Raw genomic sequence first — 24,629 nt, forward strand, 5'->3', positions numbered from 1 at the left:
AGCTTCTATACATTGAGAGATCACTAAACTTAAAAAGCACCTTTAATTTTTGCGGGGAATTCAGCAGCATAGCTGGTCTTCCAAGTTCAAACCCCAGCAGTTCTGGTAGGAAAGTCAAACTGCTAATGGAAAGCTTTTTCTCCAGAAAAGTGTATGGCAAGTCTGAGAGTTCAGCTACATCTGGATTACAGTCTGGCATCACAATTATGTTTATTTAATATCTCATTTTCCTAGACTTGTGAAAGAGTATCATTATTTGTCCTCTGAGTACAAGGAATAAGACTAGTGTTGGTGGAAGCATGCTGGCTTCCAATGAGAAACTATGAGAACTACTCATGGGCTTTCATTTTTTCCTTTTGTCTGTGACAGTCAGAAGCTACACACAGTATCTCCCTGTCCTCATCACAGACACCTCCTCAGCACCATCATTGATGAAAATGTAGAGCAGCTCTGGAAAATGCTGTCATTAAGCCAGACAGTCCATCTTCCATTTGTTACATCTCAAGTCCTGGAAAACTGTAGTTGATTCTCCTTATTGCCATGTTTCACAACGTGACAATAGGCTTCAACTATACAGTCCAAGCTTCTCTGCTAAGCAGCACACACTATGTCAGCCATGACATGCCTTAGCAAAGAAATTTGCATGTTAACTTGCCTTTTCCTTTGTCCAGAATAGTACACCCCCCTGCCACACTAATGCACTTTCTTCACTACCTTCTTAAATGCAACTTCTGCTCAGCTAAATTCTTTCCAAGATATTAGAAAAAGCTAACTGAAACAGAGAAATGTATCAGTAACCTCCACTGAATTATGCTTGGGGAAATGACATATTAAATGAAGGATATTATCAGTATTACATATGCCAGATGTGAAGAAATACATTTGGGGGAGGCTGAATAATCCAGTCATTGCTTCATTAATCTGCATCCCAGCAGAAGATGTCACAAATCCATATAATGTCCTTGAGCACTGGATTTTACATTTAGATGTGACTTGAGATGAAAGACATGCAAAATCACAGAGAGCTCTTTGCTGACTACACAACCAAGGAAGCATTATCCCAGCAGGTACTGTACCGAAGAGCTAAAGCTTGTGCCACTTGTGCTCAAGCACTTTTAGGGATCTTGCTTACATGTGTTTTAAACCCATCAGCACTGCAGAAGAACAGAGACAGATGCTGACTCTGAATATCCTGCAGAGGTTTAAAGTGATGACTGATTTTTTTAAGCAGGGAGGTGTGGAGATGATCAAAAGAGTTTCCTTCACACAGGCATGAATTGTAGACCCATTGCTGACCACTGCATAAGGGCTACTGCCTGGCAGCATCCACACCCTCCAAAAGACTGAGAAGGAGCAATGACAAGGAGCTTTTCCACATGTCAGTTAGCAAGGGTGCCAGGGCAGCATATACTGTTGACTTTTAAATAACAGGACACCTAGCATGCTCACAGGACATGACAAGCTCCAGGAGGCATTGTGTCTCTCGTGAGGCTCTGTGCTGAGCAGAAACATTCAATGTGTCACAGCAATTACTTTTGGTCAGTGTGATTAAACTTCTTCCCTCCCTCCCCCCACAGAAAGTACAGAGCTCTACCTCCAGAAATAGTCAGATGTGCTTACAAAAAGCAAAAGGTCTATTCAGAAGCAGTAGTGGCACCCTTTAAAAGACAGGGAAAAAGAAGTGGGAAATGAATGGCCTCAAGTTTGGGCAATTAAACCACAACAAAAATGCCCAGCACCGTTTGAACATACTGTATCAACGTAAGTCTAAATCTTCTAATGTTCTTGCACAGTAGGTATCTTGCTGTGGATGTGAATGTGCCTTGGAAATACAAGATACAATCATAAACCAAGGCTTTGCAGAAAGTCATTGGTAGAACTGGAACTGGATTTAAGAACTACCATTCAGTCCCACCCACCTTATACTTTAGGAAGTTGTTGAACTGAGATTTCTACATGTTAATTTCAATCTCTAATTCCTACAGGCCTCTGGAAAACTCAATTTAGCTTCTTGTAAAGGAAAAAAAAAAAGAGTACTATCTTACTCTGTGTACATTATGAATAATTTGCAAATACTTTCAGTCGTTTCAAAAGCTTTCCTTAATAAGATTTTCTCAGTGACAGTATCTTTTATTTCCACAGAGCAGACCAAAGAACAAAACTAACATTAAAGCTGAAGAACAGTGGCATTAAAATGACAACATCATGGGTTTTCTGGAAGGCAAAACACAATATTTATTAGTATATGACAGATTTTAAATAGTATAAAAGTGCTCAGAATGTGAAAGCAGGTATTATACTAATGATTTTCATACAGAGAGCTACCAGCTACTCAAGACACAAATTTGCCAAGACTTTTTTAAATGCTTTTGCTGCATTTTGAATTATACTTGCTTAAAAGTCTGCTGAAAATAGTTTAAAAGAATTCACTTTATGATGTCAAAATTAACTGAACTGAACCCTTTCTAATTAAACTATTCGCATGTGATTCTTTTTTTAAGGAATAATTACATGTTTCTTTAAAAACTTTGCTTTCATCTGGAAGTTCAGACAAATACATAGTTTATCTGGGGTCTCTATACAGAGATCATCATGCCATGGTGGCATGTTTTCCCTTCTGCCTATATTACATAATTAATTAAGTTTGTTATGAGGAGTCAGGTGTAATACCTTGTCTGAAAGCAAGGTGAAAAACAAGCTGCTGGTGGAAGTGGGGCATGCACACCCAGAATCCTGATTGTGAAGGTTTTTGTTTCCTTGTTTCTGCTTTGTTGTGCAGTATTTGACAAAGTAACTTTTATCTCAGAAAAAAATACAGAAAAATCAGGAAACCTTCCATAAAACCTCTTACTGCTAAGATAGTACAGTAGATGCCCAGAAAAGATTAGGGCTTGGAAAAGAGCAGGCAGCTGTTTGCACTGAGATGAAATAGTGTACTGAGGAGCAGAATAAATCAAGACACACTCAAACCTGTCTGAAACTGTAGTATCTAGCTTAAGTTGTTTCCTTCCCATGTGTGCAACAGAGTAATACTAATCTTCACTTTTCTTACTCTGAAGAAGTTAGAAGTGCTAGCACCTCTAACCAGCACAAAACTAGAGCAATGGTCCTATAGAAGATGCCAGGGAAGTGATTGTGCCCGTGTGGTTGGCACTGGTGAGGCCATGTACCAAATACTGCATTCGGTTCAAAGAAAGACATTGAAATGCTAGACAGCGTCCAAAGAAGGGCTGTGAAGCTGCTGAAAGGTAGCTGCTGAAAGGAACGGCTGAGGGAACTGGGGTTGTTTAGTCTGGACAAGAGAAGGCTTGGGGAGACTTTATAGCTCTCTACCACTACATGGAAGGAAGTTGTAGGGAGGTTGATGTTCATCTCTTACTCCAAGTAACAAGGGATAGAATAAGAAGAAATTACCTCAAGTTATGCCACGGGAGGCTTAGGTTGGGTATTAGGGAAAAAGTTTTCACCTAAAGGGTTGTCAAGCACTGGAACAGGCTGCCCAGGGAAGTGGTTGAGTCACCACCCCTGGAGTTATTTAAAAGATGAGTAGATGTGGTGCTTAAGGACATGGTTTAGCGGTGGACTTGGCAGTGCTAGGTTTATGGCTGGACTCACTAATCTTGAAGGTCTTTTCCACCCTAAATGATTCTGCGATTCTGACTACATAAGCCTACAATGCCTTAACTATGCTTCTGCTTATCAAACGGAGCATTGGCGAGAGTGCCCGAGCTGTGGCTAGGTAATTCTGGCTTGTGGGAAAAGGAGGTGCTTTCAATCACACTGCACAAATACAAGTATTACTTCCTGGACTGGACCAAGTTCCAGACTTTGCTGTTTCATAATATTTGCAAAGCTGCCTTGTCTGACTTTCTGGGGAACTACTGCTGGCGTTCATTAACAGTTACAGTTAGCAACTCCCCTTTCTCACTCTGAACATACTTGTTGCTGCAAGGCACATTTCTTCATTTTTTCCACCTTTTCCCCAGTGTATCTAACTAACTAACTAGCTTTAGATTTTATTTGGGTATTAACTAACTGAGTTGCTACTTCACGGCCTAACACCACTTATGGCATGTCAGTTGCGTCATCACCATTGATTCACTAGTTAAGGTAAATATTAATGAAGGCAATGATTTTTTTATAGATACTCTCTTCATTATTACAAGTTAGTTTGGACAGATCCTACTTTTGTTTTGTTATCAAGACTTTTATTTAGGGTGAAAATCAAACCAGAGACCAAGAAGTCTGAAGAGATTAAGTATGCTGGGTATAAACTCTTGCTCAAAGAGTTTAACTGTTGAGTTATAGCAAGCTTTTTGTCTAATGTGGGTGTATGTATTCAACACAGACACCCCTAGCAACCGAGGGATAGTGTGGAGACACCCAAACAACTTGTTTTGGGAATAGTACACATTAATTTTCAGCGTGGTGGCTTTGATATTCATAATGTCTGGCTGCAGAAGTTTACCTTGGTGAGAACTGAAGGGAGAATATTCTCTGCAGACTCAACTCTCTAGTTCAGCAACACAAAGGTTGCTAATCTTTTGATTTTCAAAAGCAGACCTTTAGACACTACGAGTCTGCACACTGGAGCTGACAAAAGCCACTCCTTATTGTGGCCAGACAGCAAGTAGGAAAATTAAAATTCTGTCTAATTTTTTCATTAAAAAAAGGGCATCATTACTGAAGTTCACTTCCATTTGTGTTTTCAATTATATAAAAACTAATTTCCCTACAGAAAAGTCTTCATAAACCCCCTAAAAACTGGGGAAAGAAAAAAAAAGTAGGTGTCACCAACAGCCAAACTGTCTCTCCATTTTCACAGGAAGGTGTGGAACACCTCCCCAGGATAAATCAGTCTGAAGCCTTGTAGTTTTGAGTTGTACTGAACCACAAGTCTTGTTCTTCCTTTTTTGCCTCCTGAGTGTGGTCAAGTGAGTGGGTAGGAGAGCTGGCTCTTTGTTAATCTCTGTGCAAGAAGTGAATAAGGTTTACATCCCCCCTTCATTTCTGATTCCTTTCTGACAGTCACATCTTTGCCACTAATGCAGTTCAGTACCCAGCTACTGTTTTACAGATCAGGAAAGTCCCTTAGAGTAGCACCAACTACTGTTGTAAGAAGAATTCTGCTTTACTTTCATGCCTTAAAAAAAGATATGTTATTTCTTACCTATAAATAGTATGGGGAACGTACACTTCTCTAATTGGGAATTCCAAAATCTCTTTGTGAGGACGATTACGGTTTTCTAGAAAAGGTTTCACTGGTAGTAATTCTGGTGTCAGACAATAACCAAGGTTTTCTGGAGCTGGGGAAATCTCCAGTTTCAGCGTTCCTTTAAAAAAAAAACCATAAAATCTCAGCAAAGGTATAAAAATAATCAATGTATAATAGAAGAGAAATGAAAACAATATGTGAGACTACATAGTAACAGTGGAAAAACAAGAACTGGTTCTTTCGCTTGAAGGTGGCATGAGAATGAAAGTGCAGAAATATACACAGGAAGTAGCCTACACACAGCCCTACAATTAGGTCAATATATAGCTCTTTATGTCTACCCTGTGCTATTTCAAAGAAACAGCAAAGAAAGAATACTATAGGCTGGGTTGATGTTCTAGTATCTTTCACACAATGTAATACAAAATTTGTTTGGGAGACAAATAAATAATAGAAGGGCTGATGTCTAATACAGTTGTCTCTCACTACCTCCACTCAGACTCTGCTTTGATTAATCTCTGCCAAAGTAGACACCACGCACCAGGAAAGCCAAGCTTACTGTGGTGAGCAGTTAACTGTTAATACCAATAACATTTACACATGTAAAACTAGACTTCCAATTTACATTTTCTGTTGTGATTTCTAGCAATCAGCTAAAAAGGCAAACCAGCTTAGCACTCAGTTCATATATTTTAAGGTTTCTCTACAACAGCTGACGGAGAGTTTAAGTTGTACATTACGTAAAAATGAAAAGCTGGTCAGGTTTTTGACAGTAGACAAACACTCTCTCTGCTTCTCTACTTTGTTAACTAACACTGACCCAAATACCCAAGTAAGATGAAATATTTACACATTTTCATCTCCCTCTGTAAAATATGACCCATTTAAAAATACTGCACGGAATCTTTGAAATTTGCTCTAAGCACTGTCTTCAAACAGCTGGAATAATAATAAAACACATCCAGTAGATACACTGTAAATTAGGGAGGAAAGCAAATAACTTTAGAATATCAACCTAAATAGAAATCTCCATGCTCAGTCATACAGAAAAAAACGTCAGAAGCATTTGTGCTCAGGCAGACACTAGCAACCCAGGAAATTCCACACTAGCACATACCATGCATTTAAACCTCAAGTTAATTGTATTTTAGGGTTGGAATTTACAGGACAATTTAGGGGAGAAAAGGACATATATACTTTTCTATCCAAAAATAATTGCGTACCTGGTAAAGTCTTAATTCTTCTCTGTAAGGAAGACGATCTTTTGAAATCAGCTAAAAATTTGAACAGATCTTCATCACTGAGCCTGTCTCCTTCCTACCAGGAGAAACAGAAAAATCAGTACCTTTATAACACTACTCCATAACACAGAAAGCTTCAGGCATAAAGAGTATCCATTACCTGCTTAAAGAAGGTGCTGAGGGTCAGAGAGACTGTTTTGAAGTTTGAAACTGGAGAGCTGTCCTCCAAGCTGAGACTTCTCTCAGAAAATCTTCTTCCCTGTAGCAGCGTTGCCCTCTTGTCACTAGTGGATCCTTTCCCTTCAAGCAGAAATTAAATGAAGTATTAACTTGCTTTGTGTTTCTTTGGTACAAAGACTATCAGAATACACTAGAAGCCTACAATTTCCTAATAACATCAGAAGATAGAGAGAATACCAAAACCATTCCACTACTTTTATTTCAAACTATGTGAAATAGTGGAATAGCAGGACACACGTAGTGAAGTGACATTATTTCTGCTGCAGAGCACAAGCTTATTCAGAGTTTTAGCTCATGGGATATAAAGCACATTGGTCAATGTTGTCGACCAAAGGTCCTGTGTGCTCTAGAAACTACGATGTTATGTATTTTGGTTGCCCCATATTGCAAACAAATGTTTTAAGTCAAAGGGAGTTTTACTTCTACAAAGCCAGTGCTCAACACGGCCTAAAACATGCAAGACTGTTTAGCATACACGAAAATAAATAAGCAGAGATGAAACAGTGAGCATATGAACTTAGAAGTGTTTGTAGAACAGAAAAGGAAGGCTGAGAAGATGTGACTTTGAATTTGCTGTTCACTTTTGGTGCCAGAGTGAATGACATTGTTTGGTATGCACAGGCCTACTGAAGAGTGGCTTTGTCCTACTCAGAAAAGTTAGATAAGTACCATTTAAACCTTCAGTTTCAGGTATTTCTCGTTCAAGCGTTGAAAGGTTGAAGACATTAGTCAGGCTTATGGGAATCCAGGCAAATGGCATTCTGTATTTCCCCAACCGCTGACAAAAGGATTCAGCTTGGGCTTTCAGTTTTTCAATCTTTTCTTTTGTCTAAGACAAGGAAAATAATGACTGTTTAAAAAGCAATCAGTTATTTTAATGTGATTGTAGATAAAAAATGGAAACAAGATATCTGTAGTTCAGTAAATAATTTGCTTTCTTATCTAATTTCTTTCTGTACCACTCTCAGGATCACAACAGTTTTGATTTGTACATTCACTTCTTTCAATGACTTCATTTTTATGATAGAAAAGGAGAATGCAGATCTTTTTACAGTGACCCCCAGGCACAGCTTGAAAAATCACCATAAAACACTAGCAGGTTCTGCTTCCTTTGTCAGATACAGAAACAATACTCTGCTGAAAGCAATATTCTAAAGGTAGCAGATGTGTGGAAGTCCAGCAAACATGTCCGTCTACTCCAGGCAGGTAAATGACCATAAATTCCTTGAACAGAGCTCATGTTATCTGTGGATGACAGTACAGTATAACAAGTCGTTTGCCATCCAAATCAATAACATGTCTCTAAGGTACAAATATATCTGCTAACTCCACACTGCATTGTCATCTCCTTTACTAACCCTTACCTGCTTTGTGACTCAAGACTCTGTTAGTATTGATTTCCAAAGTATCAGTAATGAAAGTGCACCGTATCTTCTCATAACTTCCTTCCATCAGCCGCAGACACCAGACTGCTTGCACCATGGATGCACCAATTAGCTTTCTCTCCACTGTTCTTATGATTCTGTCCTATTCCAAAAGGTCTGCTCTTTCTCTGCTTCTGTTTGTTCGTTTTTGCTGTGCACGCATTTTTTGATCAAAACAGTCTTTATAATTATTTACTTACCTTGCCAGCCTCGCTTTCTTTAAGAACTGCATAGGGTTCTGCACAGTCTCCAATTTCTCCTTGCTGAAGCACTTTTTCTATCTACAAATAGCAGTAAAATAAGACACTCACAAAGAAAAAATATCACCCAATCAGTAATATGTTGTTTCCTTAGCCATATGGAAGAGCCTGAGTAAATGAGCAGTATAGAATCTTTAATACCAGCTTTGTGGAGTAACTGGTACTAAACTAGTTACTCCATACTAAAATTCCTAGTTTTCTATTTGGCCTGTTAGAAAGAAGAAAATACATATGTGACCACACTGTCAATTAGGTATGCATTTTCACGGAAATCAGGAAAATTAATACATTCCAAATTAAGTGTTTCAGGCTAACAGAGTTTCAGAATTAAATAAACAAAACGATGCAAAGCTCACTAACAAAAAGCCACAGAAACTCCAGAGAACACAATTAAAATTTAAAAAAATGGCTTATTTGACCTTATTTTAAATTTCCCTTATGCAGAGATAGGAAATTCTAAATATGTAGCAGAACTAGAACACAGGATATCAAAATCTTAGCTTGGGAGTGAGAGACACCAGAGGACTTCTGCACACATACCATTAAAACTAATCAAAATTCACCTCAGCTACAGGAAACTCATGTTTATCAGCTTCAAGAACTCAGACAACAGGCACAGCCAGGAACAGAAAGAATGCTGTTGAAGTAGCACTGTAACATACCTTTATTACTAGGTATATATCCGATGAGGGATAAGTGACAGAAAATACTGCTGATCTTGCCTGACTAGACAAGTCAATGGAGGGTGTATAAGAACGCAAGAATCCTCTCAACGAATCAGGGTTAAGGTCACAATGAAAATTTTCTGAGATCTTGAGAAGGAAAAGAATTAAAATGTATTACAATCCAAAAATGCATCAAGTTTAATTTTAAAGTAAGTCAAAAGCACTAACCAGAACTACGAAGTAAATAATTGCAAGCATATTGCCTTTGTCAGAATAAAAAGAATCCAATATCAGACTGAGTGTGTGAAAAGTTGCATATTTTTGTAAGTTTTCCGAAATTATTACTCCAGAGATACAAACCCAAGCCAACTGAACAAAAATACTGTATGCACACTTACCTTTTTCCTTTCTTTTACATCATAGAGAGCCATGCAGGCAAAAAAAGGCTCAATCTCTATCTCAAACCTATTAAGGAAAGACACACAGAAAACTGATTAATACTGTACTCTTATGACCCTGTATTAAAAAATAATAACAAAAGGGCTATATTTCAACCTTCACTTCCATTAGAAAATAAGGAGAAATATCTAATTCCAGACCTCAGGTCTCTCAGAGTCTGGAGGATTTTTCTATTAGTGTATTTTATTACATGATTTCTAGAGGACAAGAAGGGAAATCCACTGCACACAATTTATTTTCTAAATTTGTCAGAAGGCTGGTCTCAATATCCATTACAAAAAAACTATACTTTCCTTAATTTTTTTTTTCTGTTTATCAAGTTCAGCACAAAGTGCATGGAGACCAATCTAGTCTGTTGTAAAGACATAACCTGTGCTCATTCCCAACTCCCTTTCATCCTGACAAGTTAGATTTTTGCAATGATGGATAGAAATGGCCCTCTGCTACACTAACAAAGAACAAGCAAGCATGTAAACACTTGCTGAACAGGACTGCAGCGGTGTAGCAGGGTCGGCAGCAGTACTCTGGCATGAACTGAGAAATGGTGAGCAAAGCCTGTGAAGGATACTTACTTCAGAGTCTGCAGCTTCACCAAAATCCTGTTGCCCAGATGTTCCTTTGGGCGACCTGGCACCGGCCGTATCTCCACCGCATCTTCCTGTGATTAAAGAGTTACTCTAGTCATACTCAATTCAACCAACTGCAAATCCACATACTTACATATAACCTTCAGGGGATGCTAAATGAGCCGCTGCTAGAGACTAGCACCTTCACCCACCCAGGGGGCATTTAATCGCTTTAGAGATGAAAGAAAACTGCTTTGTATTTCTGAGTATTTACACTTCTGACCCCCATCTGGCATTTACACTGAATATTCACACTTCTGGCCCCCAAGCAAGCACTACAGTAAAGGGTAACACCCTGACACAACTGTATCATCGGCCACAGGCAACACAAAGTACAACCACGTGAATGCCCATTCATGCTGGCAGGAGCCCATGGGGATGTGCTTTCACCATGTTATTACCCGAAGGAGACACGAAGCCCATTTTCTGACTACAGTGCAGCTTTGACTTCAAGCATGCCAGGACAGCCAGCTTCCCAGCTCACCTCATCCACGGCGGGGTAGAGGGCGAGGAGCTCGGCGTGCCTGTTGGTGCGCCGTGCCTCCTCGTTCTGCCTCTCGAACTCCTCTGCGCTGACATGCCGCAGCAGGTTCTCCAGGCGGGGGTCTGGCTGCAGGCTGCGCAGGTCGAAGTCAGACGTGGCGAGGGTGGTCCTCGAGGTCTCCTCAGTGAGCGCCTGGGCCTGTCGGGGCCCCGCCTGTTGGAAAACAACACCACGGTGAGCTATGGCTTGAACACCAGGCTGTCACCAAACACTGCTTGTCTGGCACGGAGAGCCCTAATGCCACCTCTGCGGTGAGGCTTAATGGCCAGCATGGCTCTCTGTTGATGCCATCACAGAAACTGTAGGATGCTGCGTTTGAGGAAAGCAGCTATATTTAACTGCTTTTCCCAAAGTTAAGGAAATGTACCTGAAGGTTTGCATCGCTGGAATCCAACGTTTCCGATTCAAATGTTTGTTTTTGAAGCGTCTTGTGCAAATCTTTCCTGGATCCCTTGTTTTTCAGGCTACAAGTATCTGAATTCCCTTGGCTCCTTTCACAGAGAAGCCCGAGCAAGTCAGGACAGCATGAGGAGGTGTTAAGGGGAGAAAAAAAAAAGGCAACAAAAAGGACATTTTTTTTTACTTTAAACAAAGCAACTGGGAACATGGTTGTGCAAAAGATCAGTGTAGCACAGCTTTCACACAAAAATGTGGCATTTAACGTCATTTGTTTTACCACACCACTGCAGCTCTGTCACGGATACTCATAATGGAAGTATCCGTGTATCAAAAGGAAGAAATACCATTCACATCACTTTTGCATAGACTGTGAGCCTGAGAGAGAAACAAAACCTGTTCTAGGCACAAATTCAGCTCTACACTCCCCCAGCAGAGATGGCGACTACTTCAGTGAACTTAAGAACATGGGTTGGATGGCTTATCTCTTGCCTGGCTCCTTGCTCCTCCGATAACACAGGCAGGCACTTACTGATTTTGTCCTGGACCTAGCTGGCATCCCAACTTAATCAGATACAACAATACGCATCTTTTAAACAGTGCCTGCTTCTGAAGAGGGATATCGCTATGGCACAGTGTAACGCTCTCAGCTGGCAATTTCTCAAAATTTTGGAGCAAGGTATCAATTTCAAGTTACATTTTTGTGGCAGATGGAAAAAATCAGGAAGTACCCTGGCAAAATATACCAGATGCATCCAGAGCTCTATTTCTTCCACTCCTGTATGCAGTTTGCTAAATCCAGCGATGGTATCTTTGCAGTCAGCCTCCTTGGTTAGAGTATTCTGCTCTGTTCATTTCCCTTTCTGCAACACTCCTAACACTCTAAACATCTGAGTACTTTCAGAAAGATGCCATGATAAGCAATTATTGATCAGGGAGACACCTTTTTATTACATTTTGGGAGTAACTGAATTATATGCTCTGATGTGTTTTAGTTTTAATTGTTTGCATTTTAATCACTTACCAGTTCACTGCAAATGAAAACTAAAGTCATAAAAGAGACAATCCCAGCTCTCCTTGGATGTGACCTTGCTTTGGAACTGCTTTAATCATCCAGAATGAATGGCAGAAATTCTGAATGCGTTTACTTTAAGACATTGCAGCATCCAAAAGAGATTTTGTCGATTATTTTTTCTCTACTTCAAGTGGCAAAGAAATTACTTAATGGGGAGATTTAGTACCTGAGATCCCACTTTCCCTGTGGTGTACAATCTGCACTACAGATGCCCTTCCCCTAAAGTAGTCCTGTAAGGTTTACTCATATTGTTTATTTATTTGTAAAGCACAGTTGCAATTAAAACACCAACGGGCAAAACCTGCTTTTAGCACACATGTCAATTTTATGGCGACACACTGAATTAAGAAAATGCGACAAGGAAAAGGCACGAAGGACAACTGAAAGAAGAAACTGACAGGCACAGGAAGAAGCTTCCCATTCAGCCTCTGGCAAAAACGCAGGGACCGCTCAGCTGTGTCCAGCCCCTCTGCCACACACCTCTTCACCCTGGGGCATGGGGAGCACCTCTGCTCACCTCTGCACCCACTGAGGACTCTTTAGTCTCCTGTTGTGAACCTTCACATCCATGAATGAATGAAAGTCAGACACTCATCCATAGCTTAGCAGACCGTACGTTCAGCAGCCTGTCCTATCAATCTTTGTCTCCCTAGGAGGCAACTACAATTTTTCCAGCCTTTCTCAAAACAATAGAAAGCTTTCTACAATTTTCTGCAACTACTTTTTCTCACTTTTCTCTTGAGGTCTTTTCTTTCTCTCATATCTTTTTCAAGAACAGAGTCCAAGCATAACATGAGGCTCCCAGTAACAATCTATCACAGGTTTATGTGACACTGCAGCATCTTTTGCACTGTCTTGTTCTTTGCAATTTTTAATAACTTGCTTGCTTTGTTAGTCACAGCCATCAAAGCCCAGCTGTCCAGCAGGGCCCTTCATCATGTTTATTGCAGATTCAATTGCTCAATAAAGTTTCTGAATGCAAATTTTCTTTACCTGAATGAATAAAGTAGTAAAACACATGACAAACCTTTTCGCACGTGCATTTCTACAGTTCCACTCACATTTCTACAAACACACACAAGTTTTGCAAGCGCAAAAATAGCTATGTTCTATTTTTCACTTCACCTGCTTTACTGTTTGCTCCCTACTTGTGTGCACAGAACTGCATACTGGCTCTCTGTAGCGCACTCAGAACAACGCTGTGTGGAAGAGCTAGTGTCTGTGCTCTGAGCAGTGCGGGTGGAGAGCCTGCAAAACCCGCTAGCTTATTTCTAGTGACTCACTGTGCAGCAGTTCTGAGAACTCAATCAATTTCATCAGCACCCCCAGAGGAAGTCTCTTGATAACCCTCAGCAGCTGCTCCTTCCCCGCACAAGCTGCACAATCAACCAAAGCAATTTCTTTACAATCACCGTGAGTCAACCTGCAATACACTGACTGCTGAAGTTTGTCAGGCCAGGTAAACAGACAGTAGCAAGGGCAGGCAAAGGGGCAAAAAGGCAGCAAATGTGGCCCCACACTGTCAGTGGCTCCTAGTACTACTTCTCAAGAGCAGGGCATCCGTGCAGGACGGGGTGAGCAGGAAGCAGTGCAGAAAAACAGGGCTCCACAATCTCTTTATGAAGAACAGGAGGGGGTGATGGGGAAGGAGGTGAGCTCCACTGGCATGGTGCCTTCCTGAGAGTCTGGGGACAGACACCCCTGTGCAGAAAGCAGTCACTGAAGCTTCCCTTCACATTTGATACATGAAATGAAATGGAATGAAATTAAATTAGAAGATTAAATTAAATCAAAATCAATTGTCACTTGTAATGACTATAGGTCCAAATCTTATGTTGGATTACACTGACCAAAAATACAGCGGTCATTTACTCATGTAAAATTGTGAAGTCAGATGTTACACTAATAATCCCATGAATAAAGTCAATCACTGCTGGGAAAGCCCACAGTCCTTGGGTTTTTGCACTCCATTTTGTACCCCATTTTGTTTTCAGACACTGTTAGAACCCAGATCATGTCAAATTTTCAGGGCATGGAGGGAAAATAAAGAACATACAAATGTAAACTTTAACCCTGTTATATATTTTTTTTTTTAGTATGATCAAATACTATTTCTTATTTAGATAAATCATCATTACAGACAGTTGATTTGAGTTTCTGACCAATTAATTCCCAGAGTGCCTGATAATAAAGAAGCAGATGCAACAATATTTAGCTATAGCCCACTGGCTCAAACAAAACAATATACTCATATATACTACTGAAAAGTCAGTTCTTCTCTTCGGTCACTGATTCAAATCATTATTCTTTAGCATAACTTGTAACAGCATGCATCTCCTTCCTGACAAATAAGATCCAAGCCATTTTAGGTTTTATTTACTTGTATGTAGCTTACTTTCGATTCACAATCAGCCACTCCCGGGTATACGTCTGAATGCAGTCTCTGACATGTAAGTCCAGTTCAACCCTGGGGAAAAAGCAACATTTTGCAAATATTTTAGTACCTAGGCCATACCTTAAGGACAAAGAAATTTATCTAACTGTGCTATCCAGATAAAGGCCTCTCTATTAGTCCTCTCTTGTATATTCATTTTACTGCTAAACTATTGTTTGAGGTTTAAAGAGTTCTGTGTATTGCATGAATTCCCTGATGCAGGCTTTTGTTACTGTGCTTATAAATATCATGCATCTAAGACTGATGTTGCTAAAAAATACAGCAAAATAAAAGAAATTATACCAGATACCCAACTTTGTGATTTTCAGAATTTGATAACATATAGTATCAGCATACAGAGATATTTTTCCAGAGATCTCAGCTCCTGAACTCTTCAAATACATAGTGTGCTAGGTTTTCTTGGTGTAATTTTCTTTTTCTCACAGAAAGTAACAAAATTCTAAAAAAGGATCCTAAGCTTTTAATCAGTTAGCATAATAAAACTTTAACATTTAAAAATATGTTATAATTTAATTTTATGATTTTAAAATAAATCTCATTTAATGTAGTGGGTTATCAGTGCTGCCTAATGGACTGGATACTGACTGGAACCAAAGTATTATAAGCTACAGTTGAGGTCGATGAATTTGCTGCCATGATGTAGCATGATTCCCCTACCCTTATTCTAAAACAACTTCAGTGTCTTGTACCAAAATCACTGTTACATCCTCTGATCCAAGTAAGTAAAAGAAGAGGATAAAAATGCAGTGCAGGAATGGGTGAAAGGGATGATACTTTTTAGCACATTCCACCCAGAACTCTAAAGATTTGCAAGTGATAACTAAGAATGGGTAACAACTGATTTGGGTTCATGCATGCACCACAGGACAAAGCCTTGGCCAGTACTGGGCTGCTGTCCCTGTGTGCCCCTGCACTGGTGGACTGGCACAGAACATGGTCCAGTTGGGATGTGTGTTTGCAACCAGGCAGCATGTTAACCCAGTTTGGTTGGTGGTATCCTCCTCTTGGTGCAGGAAGAAACCGCAGACTGCATCAGCTGCAGACAAATCTTTGGTGCACAACTCTCCTGTGCTCTCATCTTCCCTAACACACCCTAGCACTCTTCATCAGGCTTTTCTGTGAAAGCACTAATACTGATGACGATGGTGTGAATGGCTAAATGGGAAACTGACATGTAAAAAAGATCTGGTGAAAGCACATTTGTTGGTGTTGATTGTTTGAGCTTTGCCACAGACTCCTTGCAAAACACTTAATGTAACTGTAGTGTAAATCAGACCTAAAACTGATGGTACAGCAGGAGTCTACACATTATCCTACTAGAAAAACAAGTAAGTAACTGCTATTTTGAACAGCGGGCATGATGAGAAGTAACCTTGGAAACGGGGGAAATTATCATCTTATCTTTTAAATCTCATTTCAGATTTGGAGAATTTTTCACTATTTTTGTCCACAATTTAAGTAAATGGAAACTCCAAGCACCAAAATATTCACTGTCTCCCACAGCCCTTCTTTCTCTCTAGTCAACAGGAAAAAGAAAGAAAAAAACAAAGAAGAAGATAAAGACTGGAAAATTTTCCATGAGTAACTTCAAGTGAAAAATCATCTTTTGTACAAATGTTACAGACATAGCAGCTTGGGGCTAAACTGGTGCTTCCTTCTTGTTTGTCTGGCTGTTACTGCATGCAAAATTCACTAGGCTTTTGTGGTTCTATCTGAAGATACCATTTACAGTGAAACAGCCCTTACAGAGTGTTTTACATACAGTAGGACTCTCCCAACCACATCAGAAATTCCCCAGTGCATATGTTCTTCTCATTCTGAAAATTTCTGTTGCTCATAGTTTTTCTGTTGTCTCAAACCAGCTTAAATATTTACAGGATGGTTGAGCACCAGTATCAACACATGCTACACATTCTAATTTAAAAGCTGTTAAAAATAGTGGAATTATTTCATTAATGTCAGCCTGAAATCAAAAGTGACTCCTAAACTAGAAATTAACACTTCCCTCTGCCCCCAAACCTTGTGAAGTATGAACTATTTCTCTCCATTTAAACATGAAAGCTACTGAGAAAGAGATGCTTAGTGATGTGATCCATGTAACATATAGCTGAGGGGAGCAAAGGGGAAGGAGAAAGAAACCCTCAATCCTATGCTTACTACATAATCAGAGTCAACTTCCACCTCTGGGATCACAGAATCACAGATATAAAATTACTTTTCATACTACCCTCCTGCCCTTCTTCACTCAAGACGAGTCTTGAGTCTACACCTACCTCACTTCTACTGCTACCACCTAGCTCAGGCAGCTATGTATGAGCTAGCATAACTTTAAGTGTGCAAACAGGCCTTACTGAATCAGTAACAAAATTTAAGTGTTTAAGTTCAGCAAGTGCATAATGGCTGGATGGATGGCAGAGTGAGGAGTCTGGATCAACATCTTCAAAACTACTTTTAAATCTGCAGCATTTCAGAGGGAGGTAAAGTCTCCTTACCCATCTTCTGGCATAGAGGGTTGCAAAGTCCTGCACTCTTTGGGTGTAAAGACAATGTCCAAGTCATCTTCAGGAAAGTCACCAAGTTCTTGAGCTAGTTCTGAGTCCAAGTTGTTCAGCTGTGTCATTAGGAAGCCTTCAAAATCTACTGGGTCTACTACGTCATAAAAGGAAGGCTAATGGAAGAAATAAAGAGACATTTATTATAGCAACAGAAAGTTTTTTTTCTTAATAGTGTAATTTAGTCTTATTATTTAATTCTTCAATTCTTAATGAAAGAATTCCCATTATTTATTAAACATCAGAAACAGTCTTCTAATCTCATTTAATGCAAGAAGTTGCTAGTGAAATGTTCAGATGAAATAAGAAACAGAACGAGAAAGAGAACAAAGAAAGAATAGTTTTAAAACAAAAAGAAATGGAAGATACTACATCTAAATCTAAAATTGCACCTATTTTCTCCCTTGAGCTTTCCTAGATGCTGATAGAATGGGGGCAGACTGAGGTGCCCGGAGGTGTATTCTGCTAGAACCCTGTGAACTCAGTCCCCCTTGTCCAATCCACGGAATTAATCAAGGTTATATGCAGCGTAATTCCAGCAGCAATGAGTAGGAATAGCAGAGGATGGGGCAAGTGACCAAAATGATAGTGACAGCGCCAGCTGTCAGAAAGCTGCCAATGGATTCTACAGCACATGTGATGGAACGCACTACCAGTAGCAAGACCAAGATGGCAAGTCTCAGATGTTATACTGAGCTAAAGACCACGTATAGCACAATAACTGCCATTGTAAAGATGCCACTCACTTGATGTGCTGTGCCTGAAAGATTCTGGCTACTAGAAACACTGTGCTTTCGACTTCAAACAAATTTGAGGGTAAGATATACCCAGAATCAGCAGAAATTGTTATTTTCTGTCTCTGCAAGTTACTAGCTTGTACATTACTAGAGTTTTAATTTTATTGGATTTTTCAAGGGTTAGTATGATAACTACACAAAAGATTACATGGATCTGCTAAAACTGTTATTGAGAAACCTTAGATAACCACTATTTCTAGAGAGTGTTGCATTGCACCTCGACAGAGAGCAGTTTTATCTAACTACATTTAATCAGCTGTTCTTACACAGAACGTCTGACCAGAACAAAGTTAAACAAGTACCAGCTTTGCTATTCATACAGACTATGAAGCTGTCTGGCTCTTTTGATCTGCTTAGTGTCAAAAGCAGAAGCAGAAAATCTTGTTTGATATCATCCCTAGAAATGTTCCATATACACATAAATGTGACTTCATATGTTAAATGTTATTATTTGTATAGATAAAATTAAAATTACTTTACTTTTTATATACCCAACAAAACATAGGCTGTATATGCTTAGAAAATATAACATCTGTCCAGTTGAGTACAGAGACCAGCATATCATATCATTAATTTTCTTGACAAGTAACAAAGAGATCTAAAATTACAGCTTCAGAAAACCTATAGTCTATTATGTTCCGTGAGCTGCAGAAAGGCTGAGAACACCTCAGTGCAGTAAGAACACCGAAAAATAGAGCATGACAATAATAGCACTGGAATAACCTTTTTACTATGAAGAAGAATTCTAGCAAAAAAAATAGCTATAAAATTATTCTTGTCCATAAAAACAAAGAGTTGCATTATCCAAATACCTTTCTCAAGACTGTCTTCTTAAGCTGCCAGCAATAAATGGTCTGTATCCAGTAATCTACCTCTATGGTGCTGTTGACACGGTATGTGGAAAATAAAGCACCCAATGTTCCTGGTATCAACTACCTTTATATTCAATGTTACTGTGGCTCCTGTCTCATCCAACATGCATTCTGGAGCTCCCCTGCTTAAACTCCAGTGTTCTTCACCAAAAGTAAAAACCTGTGAGCCAAAATCATGAAATCTTCACTTACTGAGTCCTATGTCTGCAAGGCAACTCATGGAGGTTGACAGGATTTTCACCTGAGCATGCAGTGACCTCTGCACATGACAATGTTACACTTACAGCATTATGAATTTTAGCTCAACAGGACAATGAGGGATTCTACAGTTTATGAAACATGCAAAGGTGCTTAACAGTGGCAAAGCTGTAACTACAATGGCTCATACATATTATGCCACATTGGTCACTGGAGATTCAAAGATGAGTTAAAGCTGATTAGTGGTAAATTAAAAGTTTTGGAGCCTTTTTAGTGTTTTCGAACTATAAATGAGAAAGTAATTCAGCTGCAGAAACATCTTGCAGAAAGAGAAGGATATTTAGAAGAAATGTTCTAGAAACATCTAGCAAAAGCAAACCAATTTAAACTTTTTGGAAAAAAAAAAAAAAAGGGTGTGAACACTCCTGCAAATGATGTAGTAAGAGACCATCGAACACAACCAACCACCACCCCCCACCCCAGGTTCCCCTTTTATAGGGAAACTGTATTGGTCTCTGCACAAATAAAGCTCAAGCTCACTCCACTGCCTGTATATTTAAGGGACCAAACGAATTCTCCAAAAGCGCATTTGGAAAAAATTTCTCTCTTTCTTTGCTCTTTGTGTCCAAATGGAAAATTGAAAACTGACAGTAAGTCCAGCAAATTATGAGGTAGCCAGCTGAAGAAATATACTGTGCTATTAATAAATTTTTAGGTTAAGCACTGTCTCAGGTTTGTACCTAGCTTAGTGCTATCCTGGTTTCAGCTATAACAGCCGTTTTTATTCCTTCCTAGCAGCTGGAGCAGTGCTGTGTTTTGGCTTTAGTCTGAAAATAACGTTGATAACACAGCTATGTTTTCAGTGTTGCCAGCATACTACATCAATAGTTTTGAGTAAATAGTCATCTTTACTAGCTACTGATTTTTACTGTCTGCATAATATAATAAGATTAAAGTAAAACAGCTTAAAGTATACAAAAGCATATTACATTTTTTCATTTGCTGAAGATGCAATGATTTAAATGCATAATATTTGTACTTAATACAATCTAATGTTTGATTAAGCGTTGCTCTTCGTTTCAGAAATAACACTTCTCCATTCTGAGAAGCTGCATTTCGTTATGTCTTCTAACTTTTTCTAGTTGAAATTCTAATAATAATCTTTAATCACAAGAAATGTGTGCTTTTGACTATCATAAATTAGGCACAAATGTAAAAAAGATGGTGAAAAAGGTAAATGCAGATGGAGGGCAATTGTCTCCCTAGTGCAAATTATCAAAGGAAACAGAAATACTGTTTCAAGTGAGAAGCAAACACTCCTTTTCACACATCATATGAGTGTGCAAAACAATTATTCTATAGAAAATGCCAAAAAATCATTACTGCAAACATACCTTTTTAATGATGACGGATTAGAGACATGTAGATTGTGACAGCACACAAAATGGCAGCTATGGCGTAGTACTTGGTAAATGAAATGTTATCAAGTTTCTCAAGAGCAAAAGCAGTTATCTGCATGTAGAAGAAGGGACCTAGCCTCCCCAGGCTGAACAACCGAAAGGAACAAGTTAAAACCACAGCATTTCAGATTAAGGAAGTGAGTAGTGGCAGGAGGCCCTGACACACAGGAAGTAACTGGTTATATCTAGTGGCTTACATTTTTCACAATCATTGGTGCACAAAGACTTTTCCTGCTTATACTTAGTGGGTCTTAAAAAAATTAAAGAAAAATTAAAAGGGCAGGAAGGAAAGTATCAAAATCTGAGTTTTATTTATGGCATAGTATGTCTGCAGAATACTTGCCCTCCTGAAAGGCTATTAAAAAGATATAGCAATTTTTTCCCTGTGTCATAAGGGCAGCATCATATGGTCTGACTTTTTTACAGTGGGATTACACATGGAAGACTGAAGATGATTCGGAGACACATAAGAGTTGACTCAATTATACCCATGTCAATCAGGGCATATATAGGCATTTTTCACTTAACATGCTTACTCTACAGCACTGAAAAACATGGTAGTGTGCTGACCCTACTGCTAGCTCTGGAAACCGAATTAAGCCATGCTAGCTTAGTGTTTACCTTCCTTTTTTTCTCTTTATTCATTGATCTCCTTTTGCAAATTATCTGTGATCACCACACAATGCATTTACTTGACAGAGTTGAATGTTTCCAGCAAGGGAAGGATGCAGTATACTCCAAAACTTACTAATTAACTTTGATTTATAGTAGTATGAAGAAAGTCTATTTTAGGCTTCAAGGACTATTCTAGGCTTTTTCAAATATCTAATTTCCTCATCTTATCAGGGATTATTTTTCAACAGCTTCAAGCAGAAGTCAGTAGAAAGCAAGATAGTTTAAGAAGATCACTTAATTTACCCTAGAAACATTAAGCAGTGTAGAAGTTAAACCTGTGTAAAGAAGATGAATCCAGAACTTACCAAATGAAGAGTAGAAAAGCCAGGGGTACTTAAGCTTCGTTGACAGAACTGTGCAAAGCCTGGTTGAAGAGTAAATTGCTTTCTTATTTCTGCAGAGGAGTGCCTGTAATTAAGCAGAAAAAAACCTTTATAATTACAATTATCCCCATCCAAATCCCAAGTGCCAGACTTTGCCAATTTGTCCCGTGTTTAGAAATGTCCCAGGGTTTAGAAATGTATTTGGATGATGTTCTAGACTCCTAATGTTTTGTACCTGATGCAAACCTCAAAAAACATTCAAAGTCCTATATAATTAAGATTCTGACACTCTTCCAACAGATTTTTATGATTATATTGCAGTCTTGGCATCTGGGAAAGGCTATGCAAGAAAGAAAAACCTTGCCCTTAAGTGAAGTCTGACTGCAACCTGTACAGCATTACTTGTAGATTCGCAATTGCAAAGCAAAGATACAGAAGAAAAATACACAGAAAGAAAAATGAATATCCCAGAGGCAAGTATTTTAATGAGCTAGCAACTGATCAAGGGATAAAACCAAGACAGGACACCGAACAGTGAAAGCCCAGACTTAATGCGGTCTGCTGTGAAAAGCACAAGATAAACTGAAGTATGAATTAAAAAATCAGCTTATACTGTATCAGTCGAACATTTGAGGACAAGTCTTCTTAAATGATAACCAATTTGTTTCCATGGGAACAGAAAGAGGCCAGTACTGACTTCTTCAAAAATCCCACGTTGATAGTACAGTTGTTTATACCCAATCTAAAAATGCTGGGATCACAGTAGCTTGGTCATTTTTCATGCAAAAAAGATCAATTATTATTTAACACAATTTAAGAATAATTGGCCATGAAATGGCAAAAAAAGGTCTACAATATACTTTAAAAATATATGTTTTTAAATAAGAAATATAAAATATATGTTCAGGACAAGATTGTTTTTAAAAACACAAGAGGCATTTAAGCAGATTCCAAGGGAAAAAAAAAAAAAAAAGAACAAACCCAAACCTGCAGCCCACCAGGGCAGCCAACTTGGAGACAGGAAAATACAGAGGGAAAAAGACTTTCTCTTCCATATGAAACTCTCTTCCAACTCAAGCAAGAATTAACAGGCATCTTAGAATTACCAGATGCCACAGGACAGGTTGCTTGGTTGCTCTTAACCTTTTCTCCTCTGTGGCCTCTTGATTTCTACAACTACTATATCTATTCTGTGACAATCTTACTACTGCTTTTCTTAACAAGCATGACAAAAACCTGAACTCTGATCAATGCTGTTCTGCTCACGTTAAGAGACAGGCATGATTTTTTTTCCCTAATATAAAAAGAAAAACTGCTTGTATATCAATGTTATTGCTACTCATCTTCCCACTGCAAATAATCTCTGATCACGTATGTACTTAACAAGGTGTAATACAAAACTCTTATTTAAAATCATTAATTTCCTTCAAACTGAAAGGTTCCTATCCTGTGCAGATGTGTCAGTTACTGACATAAATAATAGATGTATCAGCAGATGCTGGATTAATGATGTTAAAAACTGTATTATACTGTATTGCAGAAGTTGCTGCTGTAAACAGTGATATAAGACACCAGATATTTACACCAGACATGGGGTCATCAGATTCTTTGGACAGGAAATGGTAAGAATTTTCATCTGCAAAAGAGGAAGCATGCATGTAGATGAAGGGCAGATTTGCTGTCTGGTAAAAGCCTTTGCAAGCCCAGCTAAATGAGAGGAAATTTGTTTCTCAAAAGCACTGCACTAGTTACAGTCTCACTGGTATCCAAAGAAATTACCTGCAAATTAAATTGGTCCAATGGCAATTGGCAGGATCTACTAGGAATAGGTAAAGGAAAGACACAGCTGCTAAAAAATGCTGAACTTAAAGCAAGGAGAAAAGGTCGGTGTTATGGTGAGAGACGAGGGATCCACATTAGAATCATAGAATCATAGAATAGTTAGGGTTGGAAAGGACCTTCAGATCATCTAGTTCCAGCCCCTCTGCCATGGGCAGGGACACCTCACACAAAACCATCTCACACAAGGCTTCATCCAACCTGGCCTTGAACACTGCCAGGGATGGAGCACTCACAACCTCCCTGGCCAACCCATTCCAGTGTCTCACCACCCTCACAGGAAAGAATTTCCTCCTTATATCCAATCTAAACTTCCCCTGTTTAAGTTTTAACCCGTTACCCCTTGTCCTGTCACTACAGTCCCTGATGAAGAGTCCCTCCCCAGCATCCCTATAGGCCCCCTTCAGATACTGGAAGGCTGCTATTAGGTCTCCACGCAGCCTTCTCTTCTCCAGGCTGAAGAGCCCCAACTTCCTCAGCCTGTCTTCATACAGGAGGTGCTCCAGTCCCCTGATCATCCTCGTGACCCTCCTCTGGACTTGTTCCAGCAGTTCCATGTCCTTTTTATGTTGAGGACACCAGAACTGCATACAATCCTTCAAGTGAGGTCTCACAAGAGCAGAGTAGAGGGGCAGGATCACCTCCTTCAACCTGCTGGTCACGCTCCTTTTGATGCAGCCCAGGATACGGTTGGCTTTCTGGGCTGCGAGCGCACACTGCAGCCGGCTCATGTTCATTTTCTCATTGACCAACACCCCCAAGTCCTTCTCCACAGGGCTGCTCTGAATCTCTTCTTTGCTCAACCTGTAGCTCTGCCTGGGATTGCTCACACCCAGGTGTAGGACCTTGTACTTGTCATGTTTGAACTTCCTAAGGCTGGCATCAGCCCACCTCACAAGTGTGTCGAGGTCCTTCTGGATGGCATCCCTTCCCTCCAGTGTATCAACCAAACCACACAGCTTGGTGTCATCAGCAAACTTGCTGAGGGCGCACTCAATCCCATTGTCCATGTCACCGACAAAGATGTTAAACAAGACCGGTCCCAAGACAGGTCCCAACACTGATCACTGAGGGACACCACTTGTTACCGGTCTCCAGCCGGACATTGAGCCATTGACCACAACTCTTTGTGTGCGGCCATCCAGCCAGTTCTTCATCCACCGAGTGGTCCATCCATTAAATTGATGTCTCTCCAATTTAGAGACAAGGATGTCATGTCAAACGCTTTGCACACACAGTGTCAAACGCTTTGCACAAGTCCAGGTAGATGGCGTCAACTGCTCTACCCCTGTCCATCAGTTCTGTAGCCCCAT

At 39.5% G+C, this 24,629-nt stretch overlaps 1 protein-coding gene across 1 annotated transcript in view; it reads right to left on the reverse strand.

The window, feature by feature from the left end:
- DOCK8 (dedicator of cytokinesis 8) overlaps positions 1-20,494 on the reverse strand; it is a 71,972-nt gene extending 51,478 nt beyond the window's left edge. Inside the window, exons 1-13 of the mRNA XM_065661765.1 lie at positions 20,414-20,494; positions 17,093-17,268; positions 14,541-14,612; positions 11,042-11,165; positions 10,615-10,827; positions 10,077-10,162; positions 9,444-9,510; positions 9,043-9,192; positions 8,321-8,401; positions 7,366-7,525; positions 6,617-6,756; positions 6,439-6,532; positions 5,171-5,333 (exon numbers count right to left, since the gene is read on the reverse strand). Of these exons, the coding sequence (XP_065517837.1) occupies positions 5,171-5,333; positions 6,439-6,532; positions 6,617-6,756; positions 7,366-7,525; positions 8,321-8,401; positions 9,043-9,192; positions 9,444-9,510; positions 10,077-10,162; positions 10,615-10,827; positions 11,042-11,165; positions 14,541-14,612; positions 17,093-17,220 (1,478 nt within the window). The 5' untranslated portion in view covers positions 17,221-17,268; positions 20,414-20,494. The remainder of the gene's footprint in view (positions 1-5,170; positions 5,334-6,438; positions 6,533-6,616; positions 6,757-7,365; positions 7,526-8,320; positions 8,402-9,042; positions 9,193-9,443; positions 9,511-10,076; positions 10,163-10,614; positions 10,828-11,041; positions 11,166-14,540; positions 14,613-17,092; positions 17,269-20,413) is intronic.
- Positions 20,495-24,629: the final 4,135 nt, after the last annotated feature.

The sequence above is a fragment of the Lathamus discolor genome, chromosome Z (genome assembly GCF_037157495.1).
Source record: "Lathamus discolor isolate bLatDis1 chromosome Z, bLatDis1.hap1, whole genome shotgun sequence".
Taxonomy (NCBI): Eukaryota; Metazoa; Chordata; class Aves; order Psittaciformes; family Psittacidae; genus Lathamus; species Lathamus discolor.